Source organism: Nomascus leucogenys, chromosome 11 (assembly GCF_006542625.1).
Source record: "Nomascus leucogenys isolate Asia chromosome 11, Asia_NLE_v1, whole genome shotgun sequence".
In the NCBI taxonomy this organism is placed as follows: domain Eukaryota; kingdom Metazoa; phylum Chordata; class Mammalia; order Primates; family Hylobatidae; genus Nomascus; species Nomascus leucogenys.
Genome location: NC_044391.1, coordinates 75,813,210 through 75,830,078, shown reverse-complemented (window position 1 = coordinate 75,830,078; position 16,869 = coordinate 75,813,210). Strand labels below are relative to the sequence as shown.

The following is a 16,869-nucleotide window of genomic DNA, read 5'->3' as shown; positions in this document are numbered from 1 at the left end:
TTAGGTGCTGGGAATGCAACCGGATGACAGCCTTCACCCATCAGCCCTCTACGGGAATTGTCCTCAGCTGAAGGGAGCCACCTTACCCAAGACCGCTCTCTTTTCCTGGGGACAGCCTGCCTCTCATATCTGGTCAGAGCAGGGTTATAAAGGTCCAGCCCCTTGCCAATGCTGCTTTCTCTCTCCACTCTCCTCTGGGATTCCAGTTAAATCCCTACATTCTCCAGGTCTCCTCTCTCCATGCTTCCTTATGGGTAGAATCTTCTAGCCTCTCTTCCCATTCCCCAATATCTCTTTTAACTCTTACCTAATCTGGCATTAAACCCAGTTCCATAATTTCTAGGTTTTTTTCTTCTATTACGCAACTTTGTGTAGTTCAGTTCTGGCTTTATCTCCGTCAACAGCAATGGTAAGTGCTTCAATGTCTATATCTGATGATTCTAGTATATAGAGTCCCTGTGTTTGTTTTTTTCTGGATCACAATGCCATGTCTTAGTGTTTACTGAAACTTTGACAATTTGCTTTTAGAAGTAACAGAAGTCTTAGTTCTGATGATGCTGGTTTCTTTCAGAGACAGGATGTGTTTTCTTCTTCCAGGACTTTAATATACTAAAAACCCAGAAAGCAAAGCTTTAAATCTTTCAGATTCATACTCCCACATGAGAATAAGCCCTTTAGGGACCAAATCCACGAAAAGTGTTATTAATGGTACTAAACACTGACCTGGATTATTTTTTAGCACTGCAAGTCCACCAAGTAGCTCTGCCTCTCTGGTGCTTGCCAAAGCCTAGGAAAAATGCAGCAGTGATTTGGGATAGGGGATGGAGCAAAGAGGAGGATGCATCCTGCTACTTCCAGGGATGTTATTCCTTATCTCTTTCCTCTTCCATCACTAGCTTGAGTGAAAATCCAGGAAAGAGGGCTTTGATTGGTGTATTCTAAGATAGAGGTAGCTGATTGCTGTTTCCTATCACGTAGCTAGCTGTATCTTAGCTGCAAGAGATCCTGGAAACTCTAAGCCTCAAACATCTTAAGGTTTTATAGAAGGTGTTATAGGCAGAAATCTAAGATGTCCCCCAATCTCCCTCCCTGATACTACATCCATAATTCTTTTATATTGCATGGCAAAGGAATTTAGCAGATGTAATTAAGGTCCCCAATCATTTGATTGATTTTGAGTTAGTCATAAGGGACTTATCTCATGAGCCTAACTGAATTAATTATGTAAGTTATTTAAAAGCAGAGTTTTCTCCCACTGGTAGCCTAAGAGGGAGTCAAACAGATTCCAAGTGAGAAAAGGAGTTAACATGCCATTGCTGCCTTGAAGATGGAAGGAGCCTGTGGCGAGGATATGAAGGGCCTCTAGAAGCTGTGAGCAGCCCCTAGCTCACAGCCAGCAAGCAAACAAGGACCTCAGCTCAGCAACAGCAAGGACGTGAATCCTGCCAATAACAGAAAAGAGCTTTAAAGAAGACACCAAGCTCCAGGTAAGAAAGCAGCCAGCCAACACTTAACAGCCTTGTGAAACTCTAAGCAGAGAACCCACCCATGCTATTCTAGACTTCTGACTACAGAACTGTGAGATATTAAATGGGTAGTTTTATGCCACTAAGTGTGTGGCAATTTGTTATGCAGCAATAAAAAACTAATGTCAAGTCATTTTTTGACTTCTACCAAGGTTCACAAGGTGGCAAAATTTCACAAACACAAAGGTTCAGATACAAGGTGACCAAATGCATGGTAGGATATGCTCCAGGGGATAAGGGAACTGTGCACTATGTAAGATAAGCGATTTAGTCCTGCAGGTTTATGCCAACTACGAGAAGAAACAGCACAACCCATCTCCTAAAAATGTTCTGGTCTTCTAGGGCAGCTGATACCAGCATGTACCCAAAGAGAAAAGATTAGTCCCCTGAAATGTTAGCTACAGATGATACCTTTTAAATAGAGCTCTGATTTGGCCAAAAATCCAGGAAACTGTATACTTGACTGAAAACAACCTAGAATAAAATAAATCACACCAGCACAAAAGGACAAGTACCTACAAAATCTTTATAAATTCACATATTTTTCTGAAAGTATACAAGCAGTCTCAACTTACTGAGACAAAAATGAACATTTTTGTTCTTTAGTAATGAAGTCAATGTACAACTCAGAGCAGGTGTTCATAGAAACAACTAGGTTTGAAAAAACTGTGTTAAGACAATTCACAGTTGAAATCAAATACTGTGAATGTGTTAAATACTTGCCATATAACAACACTTTAATACACAGCATTGATCCTGCTAAATAAGGCTATGATTCATAAGATGCACGTATCTCCAAAGCTGTTTAACATTTTTATAAATTAATTCACAGGATTCAAATAGTTGCTTTTTAGCTTCAACTGGGTATTAGCAAAAATAATACAAAATGATCCCTGTGCAAGCACAAATTTACCTTCCTTCCTAAATAAAACATGACAGATTATATTACAACTTGTTAGCCTCTCCTTTAAAAAGTCTGTGACATTCTTAAAGAGGCGACGGAATTCTTGTTTTGCAAACCCCAACACATCTTTCACTGTGGACCATTGCCATTACTTCATTAACACAGTTGCTCAGATCTCAAGGTACTCACGGTCTGAAATATATTTTACAATTAGAATGTATGCACAGGTCAAAAAGAGCAATCCAAGGGTTAGAAGTCCCCAGTGCCCCACAATGGCTCGTTGCCGAGGTGACGGTGCAGGCTGTGTGAGCCAGGCACACTTACCCCTCCACTGGGCTTCTGTAGCTTTACAATTTGGATAACTAGTTAGCGGACAGTAGTTGGGACATGTCACATATAGATTTGAGTCCTCCAATAATGTACACTTTGCCAGGTTTTATCCCTTTGTTAAAGAAAATAGAACAGAGAGGGAATATAGCTGCCAGTAAAAATCATTTCCCCCCTCTTAATCTCCCATCCTTCATCATCTCCATGAAACTATTTATTAAAATAACCTTTCTCTCTCTGTGCACTAGTGGAAAAAGTAAAGTTCTACAGAAACTCACAGGTAAGAGGGACTCTGAATACAGCAAGTTAAAGCTTTTAGTGCAAACAGAATGAATTCCCACTAAGGTCAAAACGTTTCAATTGGGTACCATGCTGACTTCTTGATATCTTTTAAGGCCTAATTTTCCCTTCCTTGAGATTACTGTAGTGTGTTCCAGCTAATTTCTATTTGGAAACGAGTTGGAACAGCTGAAAACTAGGTATTATTGAAGGCAAAGCAGCCTCACGTCAGTTTTTTATCAGCTCATTTGGGAAGTTTTTTTTTTTTTTTTTAATTAGAAAGTCGGCTGGGCACGGTGGCTCATGCCTGTAATCCCAGCACTTGGGGAGGCTGAGGCGGGTGGATCACTTGAGGGCAGGAGTTAAGAGACCATCCTGGCCAACATGGTGAAACCCTGTCTCTACTAAAAATACAAAAGGTAGCTGGGCGTGGTGGCATACTCTTACAATCCCAGCTACTTGGGAGGCTGAGGCAGGAGAATCACCTGAACCCAGGAAGCAGAGGGCCAAGATCACACCACTATACTCTAGCCTGGGTGACAGAGGTGGGAGAAAAAAGTAGGACCCCTGTCCTACATTCAGGATTTTCTCACATATGTGAAACCATTTAAATTCTACGTTGTTAAAGGTAGCTTAGGTTAATTAGTCTATACTTAATTTAAGACCAGTATGGGGTAAGATGGATTTTTTTAAAAAAATCCTAAAGTAAGGCTTTCTACTTTCCTTCTAATGAGGAAAAAGGTGACAAAAATTCAAGTGTCAATGTCCCTTTCCTGGGAAGAGGTTTAGAAAAACAACAGCTCACCTTCTGAGCTCTACCAGTTTCTTTTGAAGTTAACAAAGCATTAGAATCAGATGTAAAAAAAGAAAAAAAAAAGGCAGGGAAATATTTACAAAACTGGACATTCTTTACAGATATAAAATCTTGCTAATACTGGGAGAACCATACAACGATGTTTAAAGAGAGATAGTAACCTTAGTAAAGCAAGGATAGAGAAAACCAGGATATAATATGTGTTTTTTATTGCCAGAACATGGTGAAACTAGGAGGAGCAGAGATGACCTGATCCCTGAAAGTGAACTGCTCAGCTATTCTGTGTACCTCAGGAGGTCTGCAAGTGTGTGGTTAGGTAAAAACTGAACTGTGCAAACTCACCGTATCCAAGTTCTCATGAGAGAGCAGAACCACCTGGCAAGCTTAAAGGCAAGTGTTTTCGTTCTTTTAATTCAATAGGCTGTGATAAAATTAACAATAAAACTAGCCCAGAACCAACCAGCCCAGTAAGTGTCATGCAAATCTTGCAGTAACAAAAGACCATCTGAGAGACTACACGTTGGTCTCCAGTCCTAGCAAGCGTCCCATTCTCTCCACATTCTTATCAATTGTAGCTTGACATGTTATCTCCTTGGCACATTCCATAGGAAACCAGCCTCTTTCTCCATCTCGCAGTCGTTCTCCCTCATACCAGCCTGTGAAAAAGAACAGAGTCCACATCAAACGACAAGTATTTGGAGTGTGCCAGGCTCCAAGGATATGAAAAAGCTGAGAGGCAGCATCCCTCCCCAGGCTAGGTGCTACGGTGAGAAGAGAAAGTGGGACAGGGAAAGGTTTTGAGGGGGAATGAATGACATGGCAGGGAAAGAACATGAGCAGAGGCCCTGAAGTGAGAAGGCTGAGAGTATCTGAACCTGGGCTGAGCTGGGAAAGGAGATGCTTTGGGTAAGGATAGCAGGAAGAACGGTATTTTTGAAAGGACGAATATTTAGAGATAAGAACTAGGTCACTGGAGGACTGGGGAAAAAAAACTTCATGGTTTCCTTTTGAATAACAAACCATATGACTGCATTCAAAACCAAATCAGATAAATCGTGGAGTGTAGATAGATGAGAGGCAGGTGCACATGAGAAAGCTGAAGGGAAAGCACATAAAGAGGCAAACGTTTCACAGTCCCCAAAACACTTCTCCAAGTCATCTTTAGGCCTCTGGGAAGCCAGTGATTTAGGGAATAAAGTCTTGGGGAAGAGGAAAGGAGTAAGAACAGAGAAGCAGCAAAATTAGCCTTAGAGATGAGAAGACAGTACATATATGTGATCTCAAACATTAACATGTCAAGATTTGGAATATGGGCAATGATGACAAAATGACACTCCTCGGGTCTATAGCACTCTGCATCCTGGACCACGAGTGTCCCGTAAGAACGCTCCCACTCACCATCGCTGACACGTTGATAGATGAGGACGACGTCAGCCACCTGCAGGGAGAGTTCATCTGGCTGCTTAGCAGTAAATGACCTAACGATTTCCACCTGGGTCAGTGCTGAGGCCGAAAGAGGACATACTAAGTTTCCAGTAGCAGAGAAAAAACATGTGCAATCCAATAATGTACACTTATACTCATTTTTCTCTGCAATTCAGGGCCAGCATTGAGAGAAACAAGTTGGGCTTCTAACAAAAAGCAGAACATCTTTTCTAGCAACTCCTTTGCTTTGCTGTAAGCTTTAGAATTTTAGAAGCTCAGATTTGAGAGGCCTTTTATGATGCATGAATCCCCTCAATAACAGGCTGATCAGGAGTCATTAGTCATGTCACACAATGGAACAGAAAACAGCCACTCTGCATTAGGGAAACTGAGACATGAAAGAGTTGCTGATGTGCCAAGGCCATGCAAAATCTGCAACAGACACAGTTCTCCTGGCTCTCATCAGAGTGTCTCCCCATCCCAACAGCAGCACATGAAAGTTGCCAAAAAAAGTTTAGAAATAAAATGAGCTCCAACCAAAAGCTAAGAAGTCATGTTAGACCTCCTCAGAAATGCTGACATGTGGCCGGGCCCTGTGGCTCACGCCTGTAATCCCAACACTTTGGGAGGCCGAGGCAGGCGGATCACGAGGTCAAGAGATTGAGACCATCCTGGCTAACACGGTGAAACCCTGTCTCTACTAAAAATACAAAAAATTAGCCGGGCATGGTGGCGGGTGCCTGTAGTCCCAGCTACTCGGGAGGCTGAGGCAGGAGAATGGCGTGAACCCGGGAGGCGGAGCTTGCAGTGAGCTGAGATAGCGCCACTGCACTCCAGCCTGGGTGACAGAGCAAGACTCCGTCTCAAAAAAAAAAAAAAAAAAATGCTGACATGTGACTTCTTAATTTGCTTTTTAATCCAAAGCTTGATTTCCGGGAACTTTCAAACCAGTCATTTTGGCTTTTAATCTAAGCTTAAAGCTATAATTTTTGAGTGTTCCAGGATAACAGTGTTTTGTTCTAATTCTTTGGATTTGACCTTGCAACTGTAATAATCTAAGGAACCACAGCATCAAAGTTGGGAAGCTAATAGGCATACAACACCTCCCTTCACTGCGCCAGTTTCTAATTCTCTAGAATACTGAAACACACTTTCTTAGAAGGTCAAAAAGAATTCTTAAGTAATTTTCTTTTAGATTAAAAATACTTTTCAGCTTAAATCCAGTCAGTATGGAGAAGGTTTAAACATGATCAACTATTGCCCACTGATAATAGCTAAACATTTAAGAGTTTTACAGTTCAAGTAGGGCTTTTAACATAGATTATTTAACTTAATCTTCAGAATAACCCCATGTTGTATATAATGGTGTAACTGACTTGCAGATGGTTAAACAGGCTCTGTAATGCTAAGCAATGATTTGCCATGTTTACACAGCAAAGAAATGCACCTTGGATTTGAATTCAGACCCCCTGACTTCCAAAGCAAGGATCATACATTTCTGGTGTAAAGCAGAAGGAAGCCCTGGAGGAAACTTAAGTATTGTGGTGATATAACTCGTTAGTAACCCGGCGTCCAGCAGGGGGCAGAGCCCATCCATGTTCCCAAGTGGGCTTCCCCCTTGAGAGAACTTACAGGTTCGGTCTGCAGGCGGCTTCCCGCTGCTGTGTCCCAGGGCAGTTATCCAGCGGGCCCGCTCGCTCCTAAAACAGAGGACAGATCCAACTGAGAGATTCAAGGTGTAAAAACACAGAATGGAGTGTGTTCTAGGCAGCCAGTGCAAAGGCATTCCCAGAAAACAAGAGATTCTCCAGAGAGGTACGGTAAAACAGGGTGAGAGTAGTTTAAAAGTGATAAGCTGGAAAGTCTAAAATAAGCAGGAGACTAGTCATTATTGTCAAAAGAGTCTGAGTGAACTTGGCTCATTATTGATTAAAAGGAACTCATATGACAGTTTAAAAGTTAATAAGGAGCTGATTACACGAACACATGATAACCCCAAAAGGTATTTAGCATACCCATAATTTGATGTTTAACATTTCAAAAGCAGTTTTTTCATTTTATAAAAATCCTACTAATTTCTCTGCTTCCTCCCCACTTCCCTTCCCACACACTCAAACCTTTCAGAAAACTTGAGAAACTTGACATATTTAGTTATCTCATCCCTCATACAACTAATTTTGCCAAATATGAGTCTTACTGAAGTAGAAATTCTTCGGCCACTTTTATACTGTTCCCAAATGCTTAAAATGGTTTAATGAGCACAGGAAAAATGACCAATACTTTTAATATTAAGCTATAATTACATAAAAATAATTATTCAACTAAAGGATCAAAAGTTTCAGATAAGCACTTTTCTACATAATGCAGTCACCCTGGTTTTTTATTTTGAGCATCAGGTATTAAAATTACAATTAATTAAATACTGCCCCTGCCACACACATACTTTTAACTCTCTTACATATTTATTAAACACATGCTACATGTCAGACACTGCACTCAACATCCACCATTCCATGTAATCCTCCCAAAAGCCCATCTGAAGGATGCTAAGATCAGACAGAGGTTCAGAGGCAAGCAATTCAAACCGAAGTCAGTTTCTACTGTGCCACTCTACATTCTTAAGAAAAAATGCCTTCATGACCAACACCTGGGGAAAAAAACTCTTTTCTCTCATAGCAACCTGAATCTACAGACGCTTGTCGCTGTCACCCCACCTTCATCCCCATGTGCATCCTTCCAACCCAGGCAGAGAGAATGACTTACCGCATTGGAACATAGCACCCTTGCCCCAGCCCTTCCTATTCCTTCCCTGTTTTTACCTAGATAAGCCCACTCATTATTGCCATTAAAATTTCTTAACATACATAACATAAACTGAGTTAATCATAAGCATGTACAGCTCTGTGTTTACTTACCAAGACATAGATGCGCCAGGCATTTCCATTCTGACCCTTTCCAATCAATAAACTCTGTCCAAAGGTAACTGCTCTTCTGTTTTCCATTACTATGGAATTTCTATTCTATCTTACCATGCTTCTTTTGTACTTTTTGCAAATGAAATCCTTTAGTATGTATGCTTTTCTATTTGGCTTCTTTTGCTCAACATATATCCACTCAATGCTGAAAACACAAGGTTCACTTCCTCCAGCGGAGGCTCCTCTGATACATAAACCAATCCTTCCATCCCCATCCCAGTCTGATAATCCTGTTTCCAGGGCACCCCCCTGCACAATTCTATTATACTGCTGGTCAACAGTAAGCCTCATAAAAGCAGGCAGCTTATCCATTTGGTTCACTGCATTATCTCTACAACACTGCCCAACACATAACAGGGGCTCAGTATACATCTGCTAATGAATGAATTATATAACTCATCACATATTGAGCCCAATCACTTACTGACTCATCTGCTTCTCTTACCAGGCTATAAACTCCAGAATGGCAGGAATTGGGCCTTGTTCTAAATAATATTCTGAAGCACGTATGTGTCAGGTATGGTACTAAAACAATTCCAAGTATCATCTAATTTTTACAACCATCTTGAAAATATTACCAAAATTATTTCTATTTTTTCAGAGGACAAAGCAAGTTGGTATGTTAAGCACCTAACCCAGGCAGTCTGAAATCAAAGAGGTGGTGTTATGCAGCAGGTGTTTACAAAATAATGATGGAAGGCAGGAATGGTGGAAACTGTACTATCTTGAAAGACAGGCATTTTCAAAGATTAAGATGAGGCTGGGCCTTGGTCAAGATGGTGTCTCAAGTAGTAATATGCACAATTTATATAAAAGCCAAGGCTCCTGTCTTGCTTTTAAAACCTCTCTCTCTCTCTCTCTCTAATACAGGACAAAGGGCTTTACAATAGTTCTATAAGAAATAAGCAAAGCACAACTCCATGTAAAATAATTCCCAGGCAAATGCTTATATCATCTTTGCTATCATGTCTTTATTGGAAATAAGACCTATTTTTTACACAGGCTCAAGTGGAATTTGCAAAGTACAAAGCCAATCGAAAACAAAATACCTCCAGAATGGAAGAGTTGCTCACCAAGAGAAATCTAAAATGATCCATTTGTGTCTATGCCATACCGAAACAAATTATACATAGCCTATACTGCTGTCTTCTGGAGCAATTTAGAGCAACTTGGAGCCAGTGAGGCAGATCTTCCTGTACACAGACACCATCTCTGGCACTCAGTGGCCAGTATCAGCAGTGGCTTTGCCCTGCAGCCAGTTTCCAGAAGTCCAGATGAAATCTTTCACTTCTGTGGCATGCTGCCTAGATGCTAATAGCATCTCTTAGACACGGCTGCCTCTCACAGGGACTCCAGAGGATAGAACAAGACACTCCTTGTTGCTATCACTAAAAGGAGCGGCTTTTTGAAACTTTCAATTGAGTCAATTGAGTGACTCCCACCCCCCTCTTAGATGCTGTCAAATCCACAGGACTTCCCCTGGGGCTTTCAAGAGCCTGCCAAGAGGCCGGGTGGGGCAGCTCACACTTGAAATCCCAGCACTTTGGGAGGCCGAGGCAGGGATCACCTGAGGTCGGGAGTTCAAGACCAGCCTGACCAACATGGAGAAACCCCATCTCTGCTAAAAGTACAAAATTAGCTGGGCGTGGTGGTGCACGCCTGTAATCCCAGCTAGTCAGGAGGCTGAGGCAGGAGAATTGCTTGAACCTGGGAGGCGGAGGTTACGGTGAGCCGAGAGTACGCCATTGCACTCCAGCCTGGGCGACAAGAGCAAAACTCCATCTCAAAAAAAAAAAAAAAAAAAAAAAACCTGCTAAGGAGCTCCTCCAGCTATGAAGCAGAAAGCACTCCATCTCTAAGGCAGGAACTAAGTTGTAAGATGGATTCTAGGGACAGGAAAAACCAGGGCATAGACTTACCCACGATTAAATTTAGACATGAAGTCTAGGGCTCACTCACAGACATCTATTTTCTCCAGGGACATATCAATATAAAACAATTGAGATGAATTCACAATCTACCACACAGCCAGTTCATGGACTTTTCCCTTTGCCCAAAGTGACAAGAGTAAGCAATGCTGCACTAAAGTCCATCTGCGGCATATCAACTTTCAAGACTCGCCTTACCACTCCTTCCTCCACCCACATTCACTTTGCACAGGCCCTGGGCTAGCTTGGGGGTGCAGAGCAAGTACACTGGAGTCCCTTGCTTTTCACTGCCCTCAGTATGAGGGAACACCCAGAGCAGAAAACACACAAAATCCAATACAGCATGCAGTGTGCTGAAATGGAACACTCTACCAAAACATTTGACCTACGTAGAGAAAGAAGACTAAATTGAAATGAGACTCTTAACTTAAATATCTATAAATGTAGTCTTTTCATAACCCTTAAGTTCTCCATGCATGGCATGAAATGATGTTTCTACAGTTTCCTATCAGCTGTGGTAGCACCTTGTCCTATCTCTCATATAATTTATTATGCACAGTAGGTTTAAACTTAATTGCACGAAGGTCAAAGATACAGCAAAGTCTCACTTCTTATGGAATACCAGGCATCAGCTACAAAACATAGATACATACTGAGAAAGTAGGAAGTAGGCTTTGAAATCACAGAGGCAGGGCTGCAGGTGAGGCTGCACAGAGCAGAACATTGGCTGAGGACTCCATCACTAACAGGGTTTTCCTGGTTGCTCAACAGAAAAAAAGAGCCCTTCGTTGCTCTTTAATCTTCCTTTTATCCCTCCCAAAATGGCATTTGACCAGTTACCTTTTGTGTTTCTTCTTACAGCCTACACATTTACCTGTGGTTCCTTTTGAATTTTCTATATCCATGGACTTTGAAAAAAGTCCTTCGAACCTTTGTAAAGAACAGGATTGTGAAGATAGTTGTTTTTGTTCATTCCCTCACACACTCAATTCAACTAGATTAGTTCAGAAAACTGATCCATGAAAGAAAGCCCATAGCGTGAAAAAAAGTCATTAAAAATGCTGAGACCAGGCCTTAAAAAACTAGATATCAGTTCAATTTGCCAAATTTAAAAAAATCTAACTGAAGCAAAATAATATCCCTAGCCCACTAAGAGTTCTAAAATTTAGATTTTTGTCACATGCTATATAGTTAAATCAATTATTTCTTGTTTATCATATTACATTAGCTCAGACCTAAAAAATCTGGTCCAGAATCCTTCAGTTAACCTGAAGCGGGTCAATGATGTTTCCTTGCTGATAGAAGACCTCCTGTCCTATTGGGGTTGGTAATGAGGACCACATAAGATCAGATCCTTTGACAGGCACTAGATAAATGTAAGATTATGACTGGACTTAGAATTTAGATTTAACAAGGAAAAAAATGCTATACCCTGCAATAAATAAAATGTTTCCATGTATACTGTCTTTATGTTGTGATTTTTCTAAAAGGATGAAGTATATGACTATGTCAGAGATACTATTTACAATTTTATTCCATTCCATGTACTTCCTGTTGTTAATTAAATCATTAACAGAAGCAGGAAAAGCTCAAAGACTCCCTGCAAACAATGCCCCTTTATCAGGAGGCCCAGGAATTGGTGTCTGGATGGTTGACAGCACCAACCACATTCATTATGCTTCTAGAGCGCTCTGTGAGGGAGAAGTTTTGAAAAGGATATTTGATTATGGGCTAAGGTCATCATATCCTATAACTGACACATAATGAGTGAGGAAAGTTTATGTTCATCACTGGACACGTCCTAGATGTTTCATGACGGTATACACTACACCCAAATGACATCTAAATTTTACTGCAAATGCAGGAAGCCAAGGACTCCACTTGCCACAGCCTGTTGTGTGTGCCAGCTGCAGCTGTCTGTGCTTCATTTTAATGAAGGCAGACAAAGGGGGCTCTCTGGCTCCCACATTCCTCTTGAAAGGCCAAGAGGGAAAAAAGAATGATAGTGGTAAAACGTTCTTCCTTTGTCCTTCTATAAATGGTAGGCTTTTGTATTTTTCGCAGACTATTGTCTCATTAACAATACCATGACTTAGGGCCTGTCATGGACAAACAGATATAACACAGTATACATGACTTCCACATACATCCTAAAAAAACATTTGACTGAATCCTTAATAGCAAAAAATTGAAAAACAAGCAAAATTTGGGAAAAACTTGCTCCAGCAGTAACAAAAAGGGCAGTAAATAGAGACAGATAGGAAGCAGTTTTTCTCCACACCTGGTTACTCTTCTACCTTGTCTTGGATAGAGAAAAGCTAGTTATAATAATCATGGGTCAATCCCAAAAATATTTATTGGGAACCTACTCGCTATGTACAAAGCAAGGAAAGGACAAAACTAGAGCTGAGCTTAGGGATTAGTGATAAAACTACTGTACTGATGGGAGAGGAGAATCGCTAGGAGGCCATTGGGTAGTTCAAAAGCCATGTGGTTGACCTAGGAAGGAGGCAGTGCAATGGAAAGATGAAATAGACTTTTACACAGGAAGAACTGGCAAGTGATGGATCTGTTCTGACACAGAAGCATCAAAAACAGCACCAAGTCTCCAGACTGGATAACGCAAAACAGTGTCATGGTACCATTTACAGAAATGTGTGCGTCAGGAAAAGCCACGGGCAGTGTTGATGTTTGGTTTTGGACGGCCTGCATTTCTGAAGAGACAGAGAAGAGGAATGGTCATAGGTGTGAGAGGCAAACAGCACAGATAAGAGGCTGAGAAAAACAATCTCAAAAAAAGGGTTAGCGTGAAAGAGCTGGATGGTCAATAAAACTAAATGACACTAGAGGTAATGAAAGAGGAAGACTGGACTGCTGGGTGTGAAACTAGGAAGCCTGTTAATCTGATGGAGAGGCCTCAACAGGGTGCCAGAGGAAGAAGCCACGCCAAGGTTGATTAAGAAACAACTCAACTAGCTAACAACTCACTGCACTTACCCCTACCTTGATTAAGAAACAACTCAAGCTAGCAGCTCATGCCAAAAATCTAAATATCATCGATTCCTCTCTTCCACTTACTGCCACCTCAACTCATCCAATCCATTGGTTGGTCCTGTTGTTTTTGTTTCCAAAATATAACATTTCTATCTCCTCTTGTATATCATGGTCCAAGCCAACATCTGGACTCCTCTTGACTACTCCAACAGGATTAGGGTTAGGGTTCTCATTGTTTGCCCCACTGAAACTTCTGTCCCCAGGGCCCCTGTTGTTCCTGGAACTTCCTGCTATGGCTTCTGTGGTTCTAAATCAGTGTTTCTCGAGATATCTCTGCTAGAGAACCAGTCTCCACCCCTTGAATCCACTGCAGACCAAATGTTTTTAGAAATACAATAAAAATAAATTGTTAAAATCATCACAAGTTTTGATGCCTCAGAAATGCCAAATTGCTTCCTACATACCAGGCTGGTAACTACTTGAGGACTGATGGCCCACAGACAGCACTGGGGTAGCTCTGCTCTTAGACAAACTGGCCTTTGTTGCCCATTGACTGCCACCCTCTCCCTGGTTTATTCTGCTCCAACCGCATTCTCCATGTTCAAGCCAAGTTTGAGAACACTAAACTCGTTTCCTTAGAGGTTTTGCACTTGCTGTTCCCTTTGGCTGAAACATTCTGATTGCATTTTCCTAAGGGTTGACTCCTCCCTTTCACTCAAGGCTCAAATATCACCTCTTAAGAGAGGTCTTTCTGCACCACCTAAGTTAGAGTACATATCCTCACCACCCCCCAATTAGCACTCACTCCGGATCACATCACCAGCTTTAGGGTCTTCACTGCACTTACCACTACCTGAAATGATCCTTTATTTTTAATTGGATCAAGAAGAAATGCTTTCCCATCATCCTAGCTCATTGCAGAGCATTTGCCCAGGCAGACTGGCCAAAGCTCCCTTCCATCCAAAGTCACCCTTCCTAAGAGCAGGAAGCCCAAGGGGATCAGTTCTTCACTTGGATATAAGCCTAAGAGCAGAGATCTGATCTCTGTATGGTTCACTGCTACATCCCAGCACTGAGAATAACACTTGACAGGAAGTAGGTGCCTGACAAAAATCCACTGAATTAATTAATCCGGAGAAATGAAGGCCACTCTCTTGAGAAGTTCTGTAAAGGAAAGGAAGGATGTAGCAGTAGGCTGGGAGTTTGGAGTCATACAGTGGAGGGTGGGTGAGACAGAAAACATGAGGGGAAAAGTGAACTAACAAGAGTGGCACACACAGCGAGCACTGGGCCTTCTCAGGATGAGACTGCAGTGTGCAGTACTGAGAGGTTCCTCAGCAGAGGAAAGGCTTGACATGGGCCCTAAGAGGAGCTATCTGGCCATCCGAGGAGGCCTGAAGAGGGCATTCCAGGAAGTATGAAAAACACAGGCAAAGGAACAAAAAAGGAAGTTTAACATGGAAAATAATTTGGGGGATGCAATATCTACTTGGCATTTTATAAAATATTCCAACCCATATGATATCCTAAATTTAACATCTAGGTTTCCACAATCTTTTTTCCTTTTTAAAAAGCCTATGGATTGAGGCCGGGCACAATGGCTCACACCTGTAATCCTGGCACTTTTGGAAGCTGAGGCAGGCAAATCACTTGAGGTCAGGAGTTTTGAGACCAGCCTGGCCAACATGGTGAAATCCCATCTCTACTAACAATAAAAAAATTAGCCAAGCGTGGTGATAAGCCCCTGTAATCCCAGCTCTTTGGGAGGCTGAGGCAGGAGAATCACTTGAACCCGTGAAGGGGAGGTTGCAGTGAGCCGAGATCGTGCCACTGCACTCCAGCCCCCGCGACAGAGTGAAACTCTGTCTTAATAAAATAAAATAAAAAATAATAAAGTCTTTGGACTTGAAAAATTCTGTATTTTAGTAGTTTCTCACAGTTAATAGCGACTGACTTCCTGGAGTTTTCCTTCCAAATCCAGAACAAGCCAAACTGAGCAGCAGAGTGGGGGTGGAACAGCCTACTGGTTGGCAGCTTCTCCGTAAAAAGATTAAAATTTGTTACTAGAAAGACTGCTAGACTGTCAGGAAGGCCAGATTCTAGTTCCAGCTTTGGCAATAACTCACTTCCTGTATGGCCTTTGTGAGTCTCACTTCACATGGGGGAAGAAAATGAGAGAGTTAGACCATGTATATAATTATAAATATGTGTATATATTTATAATTTGTTATTGATAATATTTTGTTTTATATAATAATTATATATAATTAGGGTCACCATATATTTCATTGTATAAACGAGGACCTTTTGAGAGTCAAAAAGAGTATCATTCATAATTTCACCAGGACAACGGACCTAAACTTGAACCACTGATTCTGGGAAAACCAAGATATCTGATCACTTCCCTATATGCTTTCTTCAGCTCAAAATTCTGTCCTCCTCTAGAAACACTCATGGGTCCCTTCATCATGTTTTATAGCTGGCTCAGTGCCTGGCACATCCCAGATGCTCACTGTTTGCCCCATCTCCTTTTGGTGAGCATTTCTGCATTCTTTATGTAATCAAAGCCATTGATTTTTCTTCCACAATTTCACTGTCTTATGAAGTTGAATTGTCCTTGTGCCAAACAGCTGCACCCCTCCTACTGCTGATTTTACATGTTGTATATCCTCAGGTGGCCTTTAGTGACAACAGTTTTTCAAAGAAAGTAAAGATTTAGGTGTAAAATTCATTATTTTTCAGGTCAAAGAGTAAGCAGTGAAATTATATACCTGACTGGTCTGAAATTCTTCAATTACTTAAGGCTAGAGTGGTAGTGAAAACCTTGTTTTTTCAACTAGATTGCCAATGAACCATATTAACCAAAAAGACATAAAAGAAAGAAAACCTAAACAACATATACTTATTGATGCATTTCACAAATTTTGGAAGAAAATAACACATTCTATGCATATCGAAACTCTAATTGCTCAAAACTCGGTAGCCCAAAGCTAACCTGCATATTTGCAAACACGGCATGTAACGATTTGCCAGGTTTTTTAATAATCTTTTTTTTTTTTTTAAGGAAAGTGCGTCTTTAGTTGTTAAGTCTATTTTTTCAACACCAATACTATTTTATGTCTTGAAAGCATGTCCATTTATTTACTTCTCAACTATAATTGAGGGTGGGGGCAGGGAGAGCAAAGAGAATGAGAGAGAGAGAGAGTCACTCCCTCTGTACCCAAGGAGACCTCTGTCCCATGCCCCTTCTGGAATGTCCTCTTGCTATTAATTAAAGAACTACAAATATGAGTCAGACCCATGGGTTTCCAAGTGACATGACTAAATATTCTGAGAACATGTCTGATTGAGGAAACGAACAACCATTCAGTCTTTGGCAAGATTAAAAGGCAAAAGGATGGAACAAATGCTACACAATGTCCCAGGAAAGGATCTAGCCTTGGCGTGAAATAAGCTGGACATGTCAGTTCACCTCCTACTCTCTTGGAATCATCTCAGAAATGAGTGGTGGAGATTACATAAATTATGAATGAGACAGTCAGGAAAATCTCTGTTGAGATGTTGGCAAGGCCTGAATAAAGAACAAACAATCCTTGTAAGCCAAAGAAAAGGAAAACACAAGGCAAAACCAGCAACACTTTCACCATTACTAACTATATGGGGAAAGGGAAGTCTCTGGTTTCTGAGAATTCTCTAG

The 16,869-nt window shown here is 41.2% G+C and overlaps 1 protein-coding gene across 2 annotated transcripts in view; it reads right to left on the bottom strand.

Annotated features, from left to right (window-relative positions):
- Nucleotides 1-2,034: 2,034 nt before the first annotated feature.
- The window catches only part of ARHGEF26 (Rho guanine nucleotide exchange factor 26), a 141,896-nt gene continuing 127,061 nt past the window's right edge, over nt 2,035-16,869 (bottom strand). Inside the window, exons 12-14 of one of the 2 annotated variants that reach the window (XM_012510747.2) lie at nt 6,908-6,975; nt 5,249-5,353; nt 2,035-4,506 (exon numbers count right to left, since the gene is read on the bottom strand). In XM_012510747.2, the coding sequence (XP_012366201.2) occupies nt 4,364-4,506; nt 5,249-5,353; nt 6,908-6,975 (316 nt within the window). In that variant the 3' untranslated portion in view covers nt 2,035-4,363. Of the gene's footprint in view, nt 5,354-6,907; nt 6,976-16,869 lie in introns of both variants that reach the window. The other variant, XM_030822740.1, reaches the window with a different exon arrangement.